At 51.9% G+C, this 13,974-nt stretch overlaps 1 protein-coding gene across 1 annotated transcript in view; it reads left to right on the forward strand.

Annotated features, from left to right (window-relative positions):
- Cuedc1 (CUE domain containing 1) overlaps positions 1 to 13,974 on the forward strand; it is a 93,774-nt gene that overhangs the window by 61,948 nt on the left and 17,852 nt on the right. Inside the window, exon 2 of the mRNA XM_021212817.2 lies at positions 11,218 to 11,831. Coding sequence (XP_021068476.1) covers positions 11,490 to 11,831 — 342 coding nt within the window. The 5' untranslated portion in view covers positions 11,218 to 11,489. The remainder of the gene's footprint in view (positions 1 to 11,217; positions 11,832 to 13,974) is intronic.

The following is a 13,974-nucleotide window of genomic DNA, read 5'->3' on the forward strand; positions in this document are numbered from 1 at the left end:
GGCATAGCAGAGGTGGAGGGCATAGCAGAGGTGGAGGGCATAGCAGGGGTGGAGGGCATAGCAGAGGTGGAGGGCATAGCAGAGGTGGAGGGCATAGCAGAGGTGGAGGGCATAGCAGAGGTGGAGGGCATAGCAGAGGTGGAGGGCATAGCAGAGGGTATAGCAGAGGGTATAGCAGAGGTGGGTAGAACAGCCCAACTGGTAGAGTGCTCCTTTTACCTAATGCAAGAAGGTCAGTCATCCCCAGCCCTGCATGAAATAGGTGTGGCAGCACATGCCTATGATCCCAGCATTTAGGAGGCGAGGGCAGGGTGATGAGACCCTTAAGATCACCCTCAGTTTAGGTGGCAGGCTGGAGACAGCAAAACATGGACTTCGGTGTCCAACTGTTGGTTCAGATTCTGGTTCCATTGCTATGTGATCCTATGTGAGTCAGTTAACCTCTCTGAGCTTCAGTTTCCTCATCTGTAAAATGGGTAGAGTGATGGTTTCACTACGGTTACTTGGTGAGATGATTTACAACAGGCATTGAGCAAGTGCCTGTTCATAGTGTGCACTCATAGGTAATCTTATCATAATTATCAGAGAAGCAGCTCAAGGGGCCAGAATTGTGGCTCACTGACATAGCACACACTTATCAGGCCCGAGGTCCTGGGTTCAATTCCAGCATCAAAATAAACAACTGATGGCCATTGTGGATAATATACTTACTCAAAATGAGCAGAGAAAAATCACTGGTACTGTTAGTCTTTTGATGTTCTTAGGGCTCTTTACATATTTTCAAATAAATAAATGAACAAACATTTTGAAAGTATACAAAATCTTAAGAGCCCTCTGACCCTCTCCATACACATGTGCAGACATTCACCATCCTCAACCCCATGGCACACTACAGTGTCACAACTAAACTCACGGGTGGTCTGATTACTCCTCTAAGTCTCAAGCAAAAAGAGACATGAGGGGCTGGAGAGATGGCTCAGTTAGTTAAGAGCACTGGCTGCTCTTCCAGAGGTCCCGAATTCAAATCCCAGTAACCACATGGTGGCTCACAACTATGTATAATGGGATCTGACATTCGTTTCTGGCATGCAGGTGTACATGCAGATGACCGTCATTTCACTGACCTCCTACTGGAGGAAATTTCTAATAGTTCTGATTTTCTGCTGTCCCATGACCACAAGGCTCGGCTTTCTGTCCATGTTAGGCTTGGGTCCGTATAGGAACACTCCATAGAAGTGGGATTCCTGAATCAGTGTGTGGGAGCACAGGGTGCATCTGTGTGTGAAGTAGAGATATGGGTCGGGACCTTTGGATCCTTAGGCTCTCTTCTGCCGTTCTGAACCGAGCATCCCCCACCTGCTGTTACTTGGGCTAGATTTTCCAGGCATGCTCACGTGCTCAGCTGCGGAGAGCCCCTGCCACTCTCCAGACTCCAGAGCTCATCTGTAGACCTTGCGGGCCCCTCTATTCAAACGGTTGGGCCCGGGCCAACATGAGCTCACTCCTGGAGCCGCACCAGCTTCCTGGCCCTGCACCTGAGCTGCCGGTGACCTCTTCTCCAGGTCTGGGTCTGGACAGCTTCACTTGATCTCAGGCATGTACATGTTCCTGCCAGTCCCTGGGGTGGAGTGGGGAGCAGCCCCTCTCCACCCAATGAGGTCTCATCTCCTCAGCCCAAAGTTGAACTGTTGGCTGAGTTGGCAGCGTTTGTTGATAGAGAGAGAAGCTGTTGTGGAAATATTCCTCAACCCGCCCAGGTTTTGGTACTAAACAGTCTGTTTCTCAGGCAACTTGACAGCTTTGGTGGGAAGGGGAATAGGAGCTTGGTAAGAAAACTAGGTTTTGTGAGCTTTCTGTTCTTCTGGATACAACTTTACCGTCAACCTTCTCTTCCCTTGCTCCCTGGACTTGAACACTATTTCATAACTGGAAGACCCCTATCCGGTCCTCCTCAGCTCCTCCAGGGTTAGTTTGCACCCTAGGATTCAGTGCTGCCCCCAGTCTTGAGATCTTTGCCATGTGCTCCTTCTCTGCCCATTCTGTGGTCTGTGCCAGGGAGCAGAGTGGCTGTCCAGCCTGACGGATGCTGCGTTGAATCTGGAATCAGACAGCTTGGGTTCAGATTTCAGCTTGGCAACGTAGCCATGTGACCTTGAGCAAGTGTCTCACTCTCTGTAGCTCACTTTTCCGTCTATACCGTCGGTGAGGGCGGGGGAGCATTTGCTGCGTAGGACTGCAGCAAGCATAAAGAACACTGATATACGTGAGGCCCTTTGCCACGGTGCCTGGTGAGGAACGAGGCTCAGGCGGTGGGCGTCAGTCATTGTGGCTACGATGCTGTTATCATTTGTTGGAGACAGGGGTCTCACTATGTAGCCCTGGCTGACCTGCAACTCACTATGTAGGTCAGGCTGGCCTTGAACTCACAGAGGTCTGCCTGATTCAACCTCAGTGCTGGGATTGCAGGGTGTGAACTATGACACCTGGCCTTAAAAATAGTAGTATCTTTTATTACATTGGATTTATTTTTACTGTATGTGTGTGTGTTTAAGCTCACCCAAGCACCCATATGAAGGTCAGAGGACAATCTGCAGAAATGAGTTCACTTCTACCATGTGGATACTGAAGGTGGGACTCAGGATGTTAGGGGTGGTGGCAGGTACCTGCACCTCACTGGCTTTATTTATTTATGAGACAGGATTATACTCTGTAGACCAGGGTGGCCTTGAACTCACAGAGATCCTCCTTCCTTTGCCCCTTTATGCAAGGATTAAAGGCATGCACCCACCCACCCCACCCCACCCCCACACACATACTTTTGTTTTCTGTCTTGATCCTGGGTTCTCCCAGTGTCAGCCCATTTAGTATTCATCCTGGGCTTACAGGTATGAGCCACCACCCGTGAGCTTAACACAGGAGCTGGTTGTGTTATGGATGCCTGCAGAGCTTCATCGAAGTTGGAAGAGGGGACTGGACTCCCAGGGCGCCTTTTATGGCTGCTAAGTGTCAGGGCAGGGATGAAGGATAGTGTCCTAAGGGCTGGCTGAGGATCTAGGGCCAGATCTGCCCGTGGGGGAGGGATCTTAACTTCCTTTGCCCTGGTGCCTCACCCTCAGATGCACGCACGTGGCTACAGACTCGGTCACTTGTGTTGACGCAGGAGAGGGAAGAGTCAGGCGAGGTTCTTCTCACAAAGCAGAGCAGGTCCACTCAGATAGAAGGAGGGGATGCAGAGGCGGTGTGCCCTGTGGTAGCCAGCCCTGGGTATGGCCTAACCTCTCACCCTGCTAACTCTCCAGCCTGGAAACCATGCCTCTTCCTAGCAGAGAGTTTGGGAGTCTTTTTTCTTTTTCTTCTTCTTCAATTTTTTTTTCTTTATGTGTATTGTGTGCCTATGTGTATACCATGTTTATGCAGGGGCCCCCAGAGACCTGATGAAGATTTTGGGTCCCTTGGAATTGGAGTTTCAAGTGGTTGTGAGCCAGCTAATGGATGCTGGGAACTGAACGCTGGTCCTCTGCAAGAGCGGCAAACACACTTAACTGCGGCAAACACACTTAACTGCGGAGCCATCTCTACAGGACACACCCCACCCCCTCACTCCCCACTCCCCGCCCCTTTCCCCTCCAGTGCTTTCAAAAAAAAAAAAAAAAATCCACATGTTTAACAGGTGAAAAAGAGATGACTAACAGAGAGGTAAGGGACCAACCCAGGTCACACACCAGGGCGTGGCAACAGTGGTTTTTCCCTCGGGTTTCCCTCCTCCTGCCACGTCCAACCAGGCCTCTTGCTCTGGTTGCTGGGTTAGAGAATGGGCACAGGTGTAGCTGCCCTGCAGTTCTGGGGGCTCTGGGAATGAGGCAGGCTTTGTTGTCGTCCCAGCAGCTGTGACCGTTGGGGCTGAGTATCCATTAAGCCGTTTCCGAGCCCTGGGCGGGAGCAGGAGGCTCGGCATTTAAAGGTCACCCGGCTTTTGAAGCTACAGCGACATTAATAGCTTGTGAAGAAAACAAGCCTGTGCAGGGGCCGGAGGACAAGGCGGCTCTGTCAGCGCTGCCCCTCCTCCCCAGGGTGCTTGGCCGCACACACGCCGGCGCGCGCGCGCGCGCGCACACACACACACACACACACACAGACCGTAGCTTCTGCCTCTTGCTCACCCACCTCTCCCTCCTCCCTTTTCGAGCCTCTTCAGTTCTGAAGCCTTAGAACTCCTCAGACTGCCCTGCACCCACCCCCACGGTGTCCCGAGGTGACAATAGGATGAGGAGGCGGCTGCGGAGCCCAGCAGCTTCTCTGTTCACACCGCCGCGTCACCCACTTAAGGTTTCCCTGGGACTTAGCCACGTGACCTCATTCTGACCCCTCTGGCCCTGGTATCGCGGAGTCTTGCTGAAGCAGTCAGCCTGGGCCCCCCTTCCCTTCCCAGGTGGGCAGGCTACAGATGTCACCCTTCAGGTCTGATGGCTTGCCTCGAGGCTCTGCACAGGGTTCCCAGCCCGGGTAGACACTGGAGGATAAAATGCCTTGGGTGGATTAATTCCATCTGCTGAGGAGAGAGCACCCCAATCCCTACCCCCACCCCTTTCTGAGACGCCTGTGCTATCCAGTGGCTCTTCTGTCCTCCCGTCAGTCCCGCGGGTGGGGGGTGGGGCACAACAAGGTTCTGGGAGGGCAGCTGCGGTTAGCCCTTTCCCAGGAGCCGCTGTGGCCTGGGCCCTGGGACACCACCTAGTGGCCTTGCCTGTTGGTGTCACTGGGCTGTGCAAGGTTCCTAGGCAAGAAATGAGTTTTCTTAAGATTATTGCAGGTGGACCAGATGTTCCAAATGCTCCTCATCCTCTAACCCCCACACTCCTAGGTTGACCCTGTTCCAGCTTGGGGAAAAATGCAGTCAGGTCAGCTGTGGGAGAGGCACTGGCTCCCGACCCCTGGGGCTGATGGTGTAGCTGTCAGAATTGTGTGCCAAGGAGAGAAGGTCCTGAAGACAGACAGACAGAGCTTGCGGAACCCAAGCGGCTGCCCATAGTTGGTTGCTGTGTTCCCCCACCGGTTGCTTCTCTGCTCATCCACTTAGCACAGGCTGACTATCCTGGGTGCTTTGGGGACACTGGGAACTCCACATTGGATGTGGCAAATCTGCCCTTAAAATGGCTGATCTAGTGTAGAAGATGGTCACTGGGAAGTGCACTGTATATGGTGTTTGTGACAGAGGATGACAAAGCAGGGCAAAGGTCAAGGAACGCTGGAAGACAGGCTGAGCTGTCAGAGCAGAGCCCCTGATCATGCAGCAGGGACCAGAAGGAAGGGAGAAAAGGTGCCGAGAGAGCCCCGAAGGTTGGTAAAGTGATCTGCACAGAGTGCTCAGGGTGGCTGGACTAAAGGCAGTCACGTCGGTCGGTATGTGTCGACATGTGTCTGCTTGTGTCTCTGCGGGTGTACCTGTGGGCATACACCTGTACTTTTTTTTTTCTTGTGTTCCACTCTGGCTTCGAACTTGCACCACCACACCTGGCTTATGCAGTGTCGTGGATGGAACCCAGAGCCTCCTGCGTGACACACAGGCACCCTACTGACTGAGCTGCGTGCTTAGCTCCAGACAGACACATTTGAAGGCAGGAACACAAAGGATCTTGTAGACCATGGTGAAGTCCATGGGATGTGGTCTCAGGACTAACAGCCAGGGACTTTGGAGGTGAGGAAAGACAAGTGGCCATAACATGCAGTCCACAAGGAGGCAGGGAGGTGGCAGAGGACAAGAAGCCACCAGGTCCCGAGGGACGGTCTAAAAAGCAAGGAAGATGGGATTGTTGTGGGTTGAATGGAGGGTGTAAGGGATACATTCTTAAAGATGGTCTCCAGGCTTTGACCTCCGCGGGCAGAGGTGGTGCATAGACAGGAGACCCAGGCACGGCTGGACCAACCTACTTTGTCAGAGCTACTGGTGGGCATCTGGGCAGAGACTAGAGTAGGTTGCATAGTTGTGGTGTGGAGGGAGGGTCTGGAGAAAAGGCAAGAGCAGGAGCGAGCATGCAGCTGGCAGGAGATATTAAAGCCACAGGATTTCCTCAGGGGGTATAGCATGAGGTACCAAGGCCTCGGAACAGCCCACCACAGCCCGTCCCAGCAGGGACTTCCTCCGTCCTAGGAACCCAGATAAGTTCCATCACAGCATCTCTCTCACACACACTGCTTCTGCCAGAGAGGAAGAGGAGGTCCGGGGTCCTGAAATCACTTTCTCAAGCCACACGGCCCTCCTAGGAGGGCCCACATGCGGGCCCAGCCCTCCGATCCTCAGACTGTCTTATCCCCGGTGCAGACCTGGTCATGAACAGGCCTTCCTAAGGCAGGAGGCTGGCTGTTTTGACCTTGGACAAGGCTGGCTGAGCCACACCGGGGCAGCCTGCCCACCTCCCTGGGCCAGGCTCCAAGTGACGACTCAGGCCTTGCCGCTTCTCACACTCCAGTTGGAAGTTGGGAGAGGGTGGCTCGGGGCCTGGCTCTCAGGGCCCCCGGGGGAGGACAGGTATGAAGTTTCTGCTTCCAGGTCCTGAGGTCACCCACACCCACTCGCCCAGGGAGAGGTCTAACGGGCCCAGCCGGTTTGATTCACTTCCTCCATCCCAGCTCCTCAGGGATTACCTTCCTGTTTTCTTGCCCACATGAGCAGCCGGTTCAAAGAGACAACCTGCTCTCTCCAAGGTCACGTAGCCAGGTCTGGGGCAATGCCAGCAGACCTCCCCCGTTCTGTCTGGGTCATGTTTCCTTTGATGGAATGTCCTAAACCCAGGCACACGTGGCTGCATTTCTCGGGCTTCTTGGCTCTCAGCCCTGCAAGCCTTACTTGGCATGTTAGCTCTCGGGAGGTAGGGATGCCAATTCCGGTTTTTCTACGAACCCACTAGCTGTGTGGTTTTGGACAAGTCACTCGACTTCACTGAACGATTCCTACCGTTCATTACAAAGTGGAGATGGGCTGGAGAATTATAATAACGATGAGGGGCACTTCAGTAGAGGTGACAGGGGAAATTGTCCCGTGCAAGTTCATAAGCCCAGGTCATCTGCACACCTCCTTTCTTTCATTCGTTTTAAACCGTTTTTGTTTTGTTTTGTTTTGTTTTTGTTTTTGTAGCAGGATTTGTTACAAAAGGCAGTGTGACTTGGTGATTTCTTTTTTCCCTGCATCTAACATTCCTCAGCCCTGGCCTCAGGCTGGCTTTAAGTTTGGCAAGGAATAGAAAGGACAATGCGAGCCCCTACCTGGTGCTAGTTACAGCAGCCTGGGTGTCTCTGAGGCGTGCCTGTTCACCAGATCCCGTTTCCCCGGCTTCCTGTTTCTGAACTACTTTCTCCAAACCCACAGAGCTGCCTTGGTGGAAAGCGCTAGGCTTTTCCATGGCCCACGTCATGTCTGTGAGCTCCTTTCTGCCTCTCCAACTGTGCTGACATGGGGACACAGTTGCAGGGGCAGGTTTGGGTGGTCACCTGAACCAGGGTGTGTCCTGCTGCAGAGGCCTCAGGGCTTGGCTTGTGCCAGGAGAATCCACGTATCCATCAGTGATCTGGAGGAATCCCTGGGTTGATAGCCAGGGACTGGGAAAGAGCCCCCGTAGCCTCCCTCTTTCCCTTCCACGGGGCAGTGCAGCCACACATTCCTACCCCAGCCTCAAGGGCAGTCTGCCACACTCCACCACAGGCTGAGGGCCAGTTTGCTTCCTCTGCATGGAAACAGTGTAAGCCCCTAAGAGCAGGGCCCTGGGCCACAAGGGAACAGGAATCCCCACAGAAGAGTAAACAGTCAGTTATGCCTTGCAGGGGTATCTCAACACTCAGAGACCCGTGAGAGAGGGTTCATGGAATAAATGTGAGCCCACTATTTTTCCTCTTTCTCTTCATGGAGTTGCCCTTGGCAGAGTGACAAGCCTGGTCTCTAATCTTCCTGTCTGAATTACACTCGGGGCAGGGAGGTGGTAGTGTATTCTCAGGGGCCTTAACCAGAGCCTCTGACCTCATGTGTAATATCATCAGGGCTTGGCTTCTGGGGCCTGGTAGCCCAGAGGTTAGAGACTTGAGTTTAGGCCTCCAGAGTAGAGTGCTCTTGACAGAACCACTGAATTGCCTCAGACCTTCTACGGTAGGGGTGGGCAGGAGGGGAGAGAAGGCCGTATGTATTTGGCAACTTTCTTGGACTCATTCTGACAACCGAATTCCTAGACTGATCATCCAAGGCCACCCTTGTGACATGACTCTGGCCTCCCTTGGCCATGACTTGCTCCTCTGGGCAGGCAGGACATAGAGGCAGTGGGATGGTAAATTCGGGTTCACTCAGCTGGCAAGCATGTCACTTGATGAGGTGATCTGTTGTGATGTGGGACAATGCTCACAACGTGCCATTAAGTAGCTTATCATAGTAGTATGGTAGAAGTTATGGTTTAATTACATAGCAAAGTAAGCTTATGCATATGGTAACATGTGTCAGAATCAGATACCATACCTACACATGGTATAGGCACATGATCTCATTAAGTGAGTTCTCTCAGGGCAGGAAGGGACTTCAGTGCCCACTAGCTATTTAGAACCTGTATGCTTATAATTTCCCACTTTCAAATCCAACCCATCAGGTGGGCACAGTGGTATATGGCTATAATTTCAGCACTTGGATAATGAAGGCAGGAAAATCCTGAGTTCATGATCATCCTTAGCTACATAGTGAGTTCAAGGATAGCCTGGACTACATGACACTCTGTCTTAAAAAAAAAAAAGTAGACAAAACGCCTTCAAGATGTCTGAGGAGGTAAAGGCACTTCACTTACCAATAAGACTGGTGACTTGAGGGGCTGGTGAGATGGCTCAGTGGGTAAGAGCACCCGACTGCTCTTCCGAAGGTCCAGAGTTCAAATCCCAGCAACCACATGGTGGCTCATAACCATCTGTAACAAGATCTGACACTCTCTTCTGGAGTGTCTGAAGACAGCTACAGTGTACTTAAATATAATAAATAAATACATCTTTAAAACAACAAAAAAAAAGACTGGTGACTTGAGTTTGATCTTCAGGACCCACCTACATGGTGGAAGGAGAGAACCAACCCCAGGAGTTGGTCCTCTGACACACATGTGTGTCACGACCTCCCTCCCCCCTACACACAAAATAAATGTAATTTTTAAAAAGTTTTTAAGGTCCCATCCAATCCACCTCTCTGGAAATAGGCAGGCACCCAGAATAGGATTCCTTAAGAATATTATGTCTTCCAGGTGGCAGTGGTGGCACACGCCTTTACTTCCAGCACTTGGGAGGTAGAGTTAGTCGGTGGATCTCTGTGAGTTCAAGTCCAGCCTGGTCTACAGAGAGAGTACCAGGATAGCAAGGGTTAAACAGAGAAACCCTGTCTTGAAAAGAGCAACAAACAAAAGAATGTTCATGTCCTTTTGAGAAGAAGGGGAGTAAGGTGTTAAGACCTCAGTGTCTTAGGTACTTGAAGCCACTTCCTGAGTATGAGCTCTGACCTGAAGGTTTGTATCGATGCATCGATGGATCTTCCCATCCTGGGTGGAGGGCCTCCCCACTGCCATATCGTTCCTGCTTCCCTCTGATCCGATCTTTTCTGTCATGGCGGTCAGTACACGGCCACTCTGTGTGTGACAAGGATTTGCTCCCGGGACACTTTCTCCATCCCTGGTTAAAGCCATGGCTCCCATCCTAGAAAACAGAGACTAGGTCTGCATTTGGTTCATCAAGCTTTAAGAATACCTTTAGAGGCGCTTCATGTGACAGTACCGTGGCAAGGAGGCAGAGGCAAAGGAAGCCTGAGCTTGGGGACAGTGGGGACTACAGAATGATGGGGACAGTTGGGGGCTACAGAGTGAGACCCTGACACTGTTCTACAAGTTGCTGAACCAATTCAGTCTTGGGATAAGATGGAGAAAGTCAGGGCCAGACTTTTTTTTTTTATTGCTTTGCAGTGTGTGTGTGTGTATGTGTGCGCGCACACACACACATGCATGTACACGTGCACACGCAAGTCAAGGGACAATTTGTAGGAGTCAGTTGTCTCCCTTCACCACGAGGATGCCAGGGATTAAACTCTGGCCATTGGGCTTCATGGCAAGTGCCTTTACCCACTGAGCTATCTCACTCACTGGCTCCAGGTTTTGGTTCTTTGAGACAAACTCTCTATCTAGTCCAAGCTGACCAAAAACATCAAGGATGACCTCGAATTCCTCATCCTCCGGTGTCTGCCTCCCAGGAGGTGGGAGTGCTGGGCTTACCCTCCTGCCTCACCTAGTCAGGTTTTATTCTGTGGTGGGAATCCAATTAAGGACTTCATGCATGTGAGGCAAACACTTCACCCAGTGAACTGCAGCCCCAGCCCAGGACAGAGTGCTTTCAGACATTCTTGTCTCCTTTGTCTACACTACCAGTGACATCACCTTAGTTACCATTTCTATGCCAGGCTCTGAGAGGGCCACGTGGTGTTCTGTTGTAGATTTCAGTCCCTAATCATGCTTGTCTTACAGTCCTGCCTGTCCGCACATCCTTGTGATAGCCTTGGGGACCGGCTAGGTTAACTGTGGCAGGGAACTGGGTCTGTGATGGAGCATGAACAAGACTTGGAAGTACAGGATTCCTCTGGAAAGGTTTGGGAAGCTCAGTATGGTGGTGTATGCCTGTAATCCCAGCCCTTGGAAGGCTCATTCAGGACTGTAGAAGGCTGAGGCACGGGGATTAAGGGTTTAAGACAAGCTATGCAATGATGGTGCACACCTTTGATCCCAGCACTCAGGAGGCAGAGGCATGAGGGTCTTTGTGAGTTGGAGGCCAGCCTGGTCTACAGAGGGAGTTCAAGGACAGCCTCAGCTATACTTTGAGTTTGAAGTCAATATGAGCTAGATGAGACCCTATCTCAAAATAACAACAAAAATGAAAACAAAATAAAGAAATAGGGAAAGATTATATATGTATACATGTGTATATAAGCATACATGTATATATGTGTGTATATATATACATATATGTATATATATGTGTGTGTGTCTATTTACATATTAACATGCCTATCATGCACAAAGTTCCGGGTTCTATCTCCAGCATCCAATCTAGGGAGAACAGAAACAGATCTTCCTAGGCTAGGTTTCAGTCACCCTCATTTCCTAACAGCTGACCACCAAAGAGTTCAGGTTCGTTTGCTTCAGCTCCTGACTCTGTCCCTCATTTCAGGTGACACCATCAGTCAGTCCGTTGCAGCCCCCTGTGCCAGGATGATTCGAGGATGTGGATGATCTGGAGTCCATCTAAAGCCTGGTCGAGGTCCGCATGCCGCCACCATCCTGGCTCCTGTCCCCTAGCCCGGGCCGTGCATTCCCTCCAGGAGGAAGCACTACAGTGAGTCTTCGGAGCCTGCAGAGCAAGCAAGTGGCCGACGACGGAGGGACCCCGGGCCAGCGGCTTCTCGGTTTGTTGGAAACATTCTCCCGCAGCGGCTCTGCAAGATGACCAGCCTGTTTCGCAGGAGCAGCAGCGGCAGCGGCGGTGGCGGGGCCACCGGGGCTCGCGGGGCCGGGACGGGGGCTGGAGATGGCAGCACTGCCCCTCAGGAGCTCAACAACAGCCGGCCGGCACGCCAGGTGCGCCGCCTCGAGTTCAACCAGGCCATGGACGACTTCAAGACTATGTTTCCTAACATGGACTACGACATCATCGAGTGCGTGCTGCGTGCCAACAGCGGAGCGGTGGACGCCACCATAGACCAGCTGTTACAGATGAACCTGGAGGCGGGTGGTGGCAGCGCCTATGAGGACAGCTCGGACTCGGAGGACAGCATCCCGCCGGAGGTAGAGGCGGGGCTGGGATAATTCACCTCCAATAGAGGTCCAGCCTCTTTTAGCAGCTTTGGGTTGCTCCCAGCCACAGCCACAGAAGGCGGGGTGGGTGGTGGGTGGGAGGAGGTATGGGGGTTGGGAGTGGGGAGGTGGGGGGGGGTCAAATAACCAACAAGCATCTCCCCTTAGGAAATCTAAGATCAGTCAGTGATCAATATTATGGGTAACAATCATGCACTCATTCAACAAATACCCAGCCATCAGGCACCTACTCAGTGGTATATATTAGGGATGGCACAAGACCCTGGCTAAAGTCATAAGAATTGAGGTGCTTGTTTAAAATGTAGGTATATAAGCCCCACTCCAAAATTCTGACCCCTTAGTTCCAAGTCTAGCGTTTCCAGTATGTATTTTCCAAGAAAGACCTTTTGGTTTTTCAAGACAGTGTTTCACTGTGTAGCCCTGGCTGTCTTGGAACTTGCTCTGTAGACCAAGGCTAGCCTCCAACTGAGATCACAGAGATCTGCCTATCTTTGTCTCCTGAGAGCTGAGGTTAAAGTTGTGTGGGTTGCCCTGGGTTTATATTGTGATGTTAATTCTGTTTCCTCAAGCGAGGCTGCCCGGATGAAGAATGGGTCAAGTATTCAGGAAATTTCATGTGACCCTTCTCCCCCATTCTAACTGGTCAAATAAAGGCTAGAGCCTGTGGTTGGACAATGGAAGGGAAAGGTGGGGCTGGAGGTCTTAGAGAGTAGAGGAAGGGTAGGGAAAGATGGAGGAAGAGGAGGAGGAAGGAAGATGGAGCAGAACCACATGGCCTGAAGAAGCCACAAGTAATAAGGGATCTAGTAGCTGGGGAATAGATTATGGGCTTATTGCAGTCCTGAGGGTTAACCCCAGGGGTTCATACATACCTTGCAATCCCTATGCCACACCCCCAGCCTAGGATTTCCCTATGTGGGGGGTGGGGAGTGGGGTGGAGAGGAGCAGGGAACGGGGAACATAGAGACTTATGTTTCCTCTGTAGCTCAGGCAGGCCTTGAATGGGTATTTCCATCCTCCTGCCTCAGCCCCTTGGGTAGCTGGAATGACAAGCATACCCACCAGGCCCTCCTGAACTCCACTCTCCCCAGAGTCCAACCTGTGCTGGGCCCCTCCACTGCTTCAGAAATACCTCTTTTCCTGTTTCTCAAACTTGACAGAGCAGTCAGTCACCCTTCTTTACATGGGAACTCTGGGCCAGATTTGACTGCAGAAACCCAGACTCCTTGGTCCTCCTGCCTCCCCCTCCCTCCCTTAGTGAGTGCTAGGATTCTCTCTCCATGGAGAAGCTGTGTGGGCAAGGATGTGGTGGTATTTTCTCCCCTAGCACATAGTGGTACAAGGGGGATGTTTGCAATGAGTAGATGTGTGTGTGTGTGTGTGTGTGTGTGTGTTTATGTAAATCAGAGACCAGTTTAGGGTGTTGTTCCTCAGGAGCCTGCTACCTTGGTTTTGGGGGGCAGAGTCTCTTGCTAATTAGGCAAGGCTGGCTGGCTGGCAGTTAGGGTGCTGCAGGAATTACTACTGTCTTCCCTGGACTGGCATTCTTAGCGGGGACCACCAGCTTTTTATACAGGTGCCACGTATTGAACCCAAGACCTTGTGTGGCAAGCACCAACTGAGCCATCTCCTCATCAGCCCTGTTGACAATGCCTTTGCACAGCTTTCTGTCCCCTTTTCCTCCATCAAACACCGCTTTGACCTGCCTGGGTTAGTCAATGGAGAGAACACTGGAAAATCCAGACGCTTCTCGTTGACAGGAGGCATGAGTTCACGTGCATGTGTGCGCGTGTAGGTGCATTCTTTCAGTGTGAGCTGGGACGTTCCCTGCATGCTTTGACTCTCTATGGTCCTGTTGGTCCTTGGATTCTGGCAGGCGGGCCGTTCCCTGCTTTGCCCACAGCGCCTGTGGCACTGTGGCATCACCGACCTCTGCAAGGCTTCCTCAGTCCCAGGGAATCCTGTGCTGCACTTCTGTTACCAAGTCATCTGCTGTCCACATGGAGCCCCTTCTGGGCCATCCTTGGCTCTCTCTCTCTCTCTCTCTCTCTCTCTCTCTCTCTCTCTCTCTCTCTCTCCTATTGGTGGTTCATCACTCACCCACAACTTTAGA

Source organism: Mus pahari, chromosome 14, assembly GCF_900095145.1.
Source record: "Mus pahari chromosome 14, PAHARI_EIJ_v1.1, whole genome shotgun sequence".
Taxonomy (NCBI): Eukaryota; Metazoa; Chordata; class Mammalia; order Rodentia; family Muridae; genus Mus; species Mus pahari.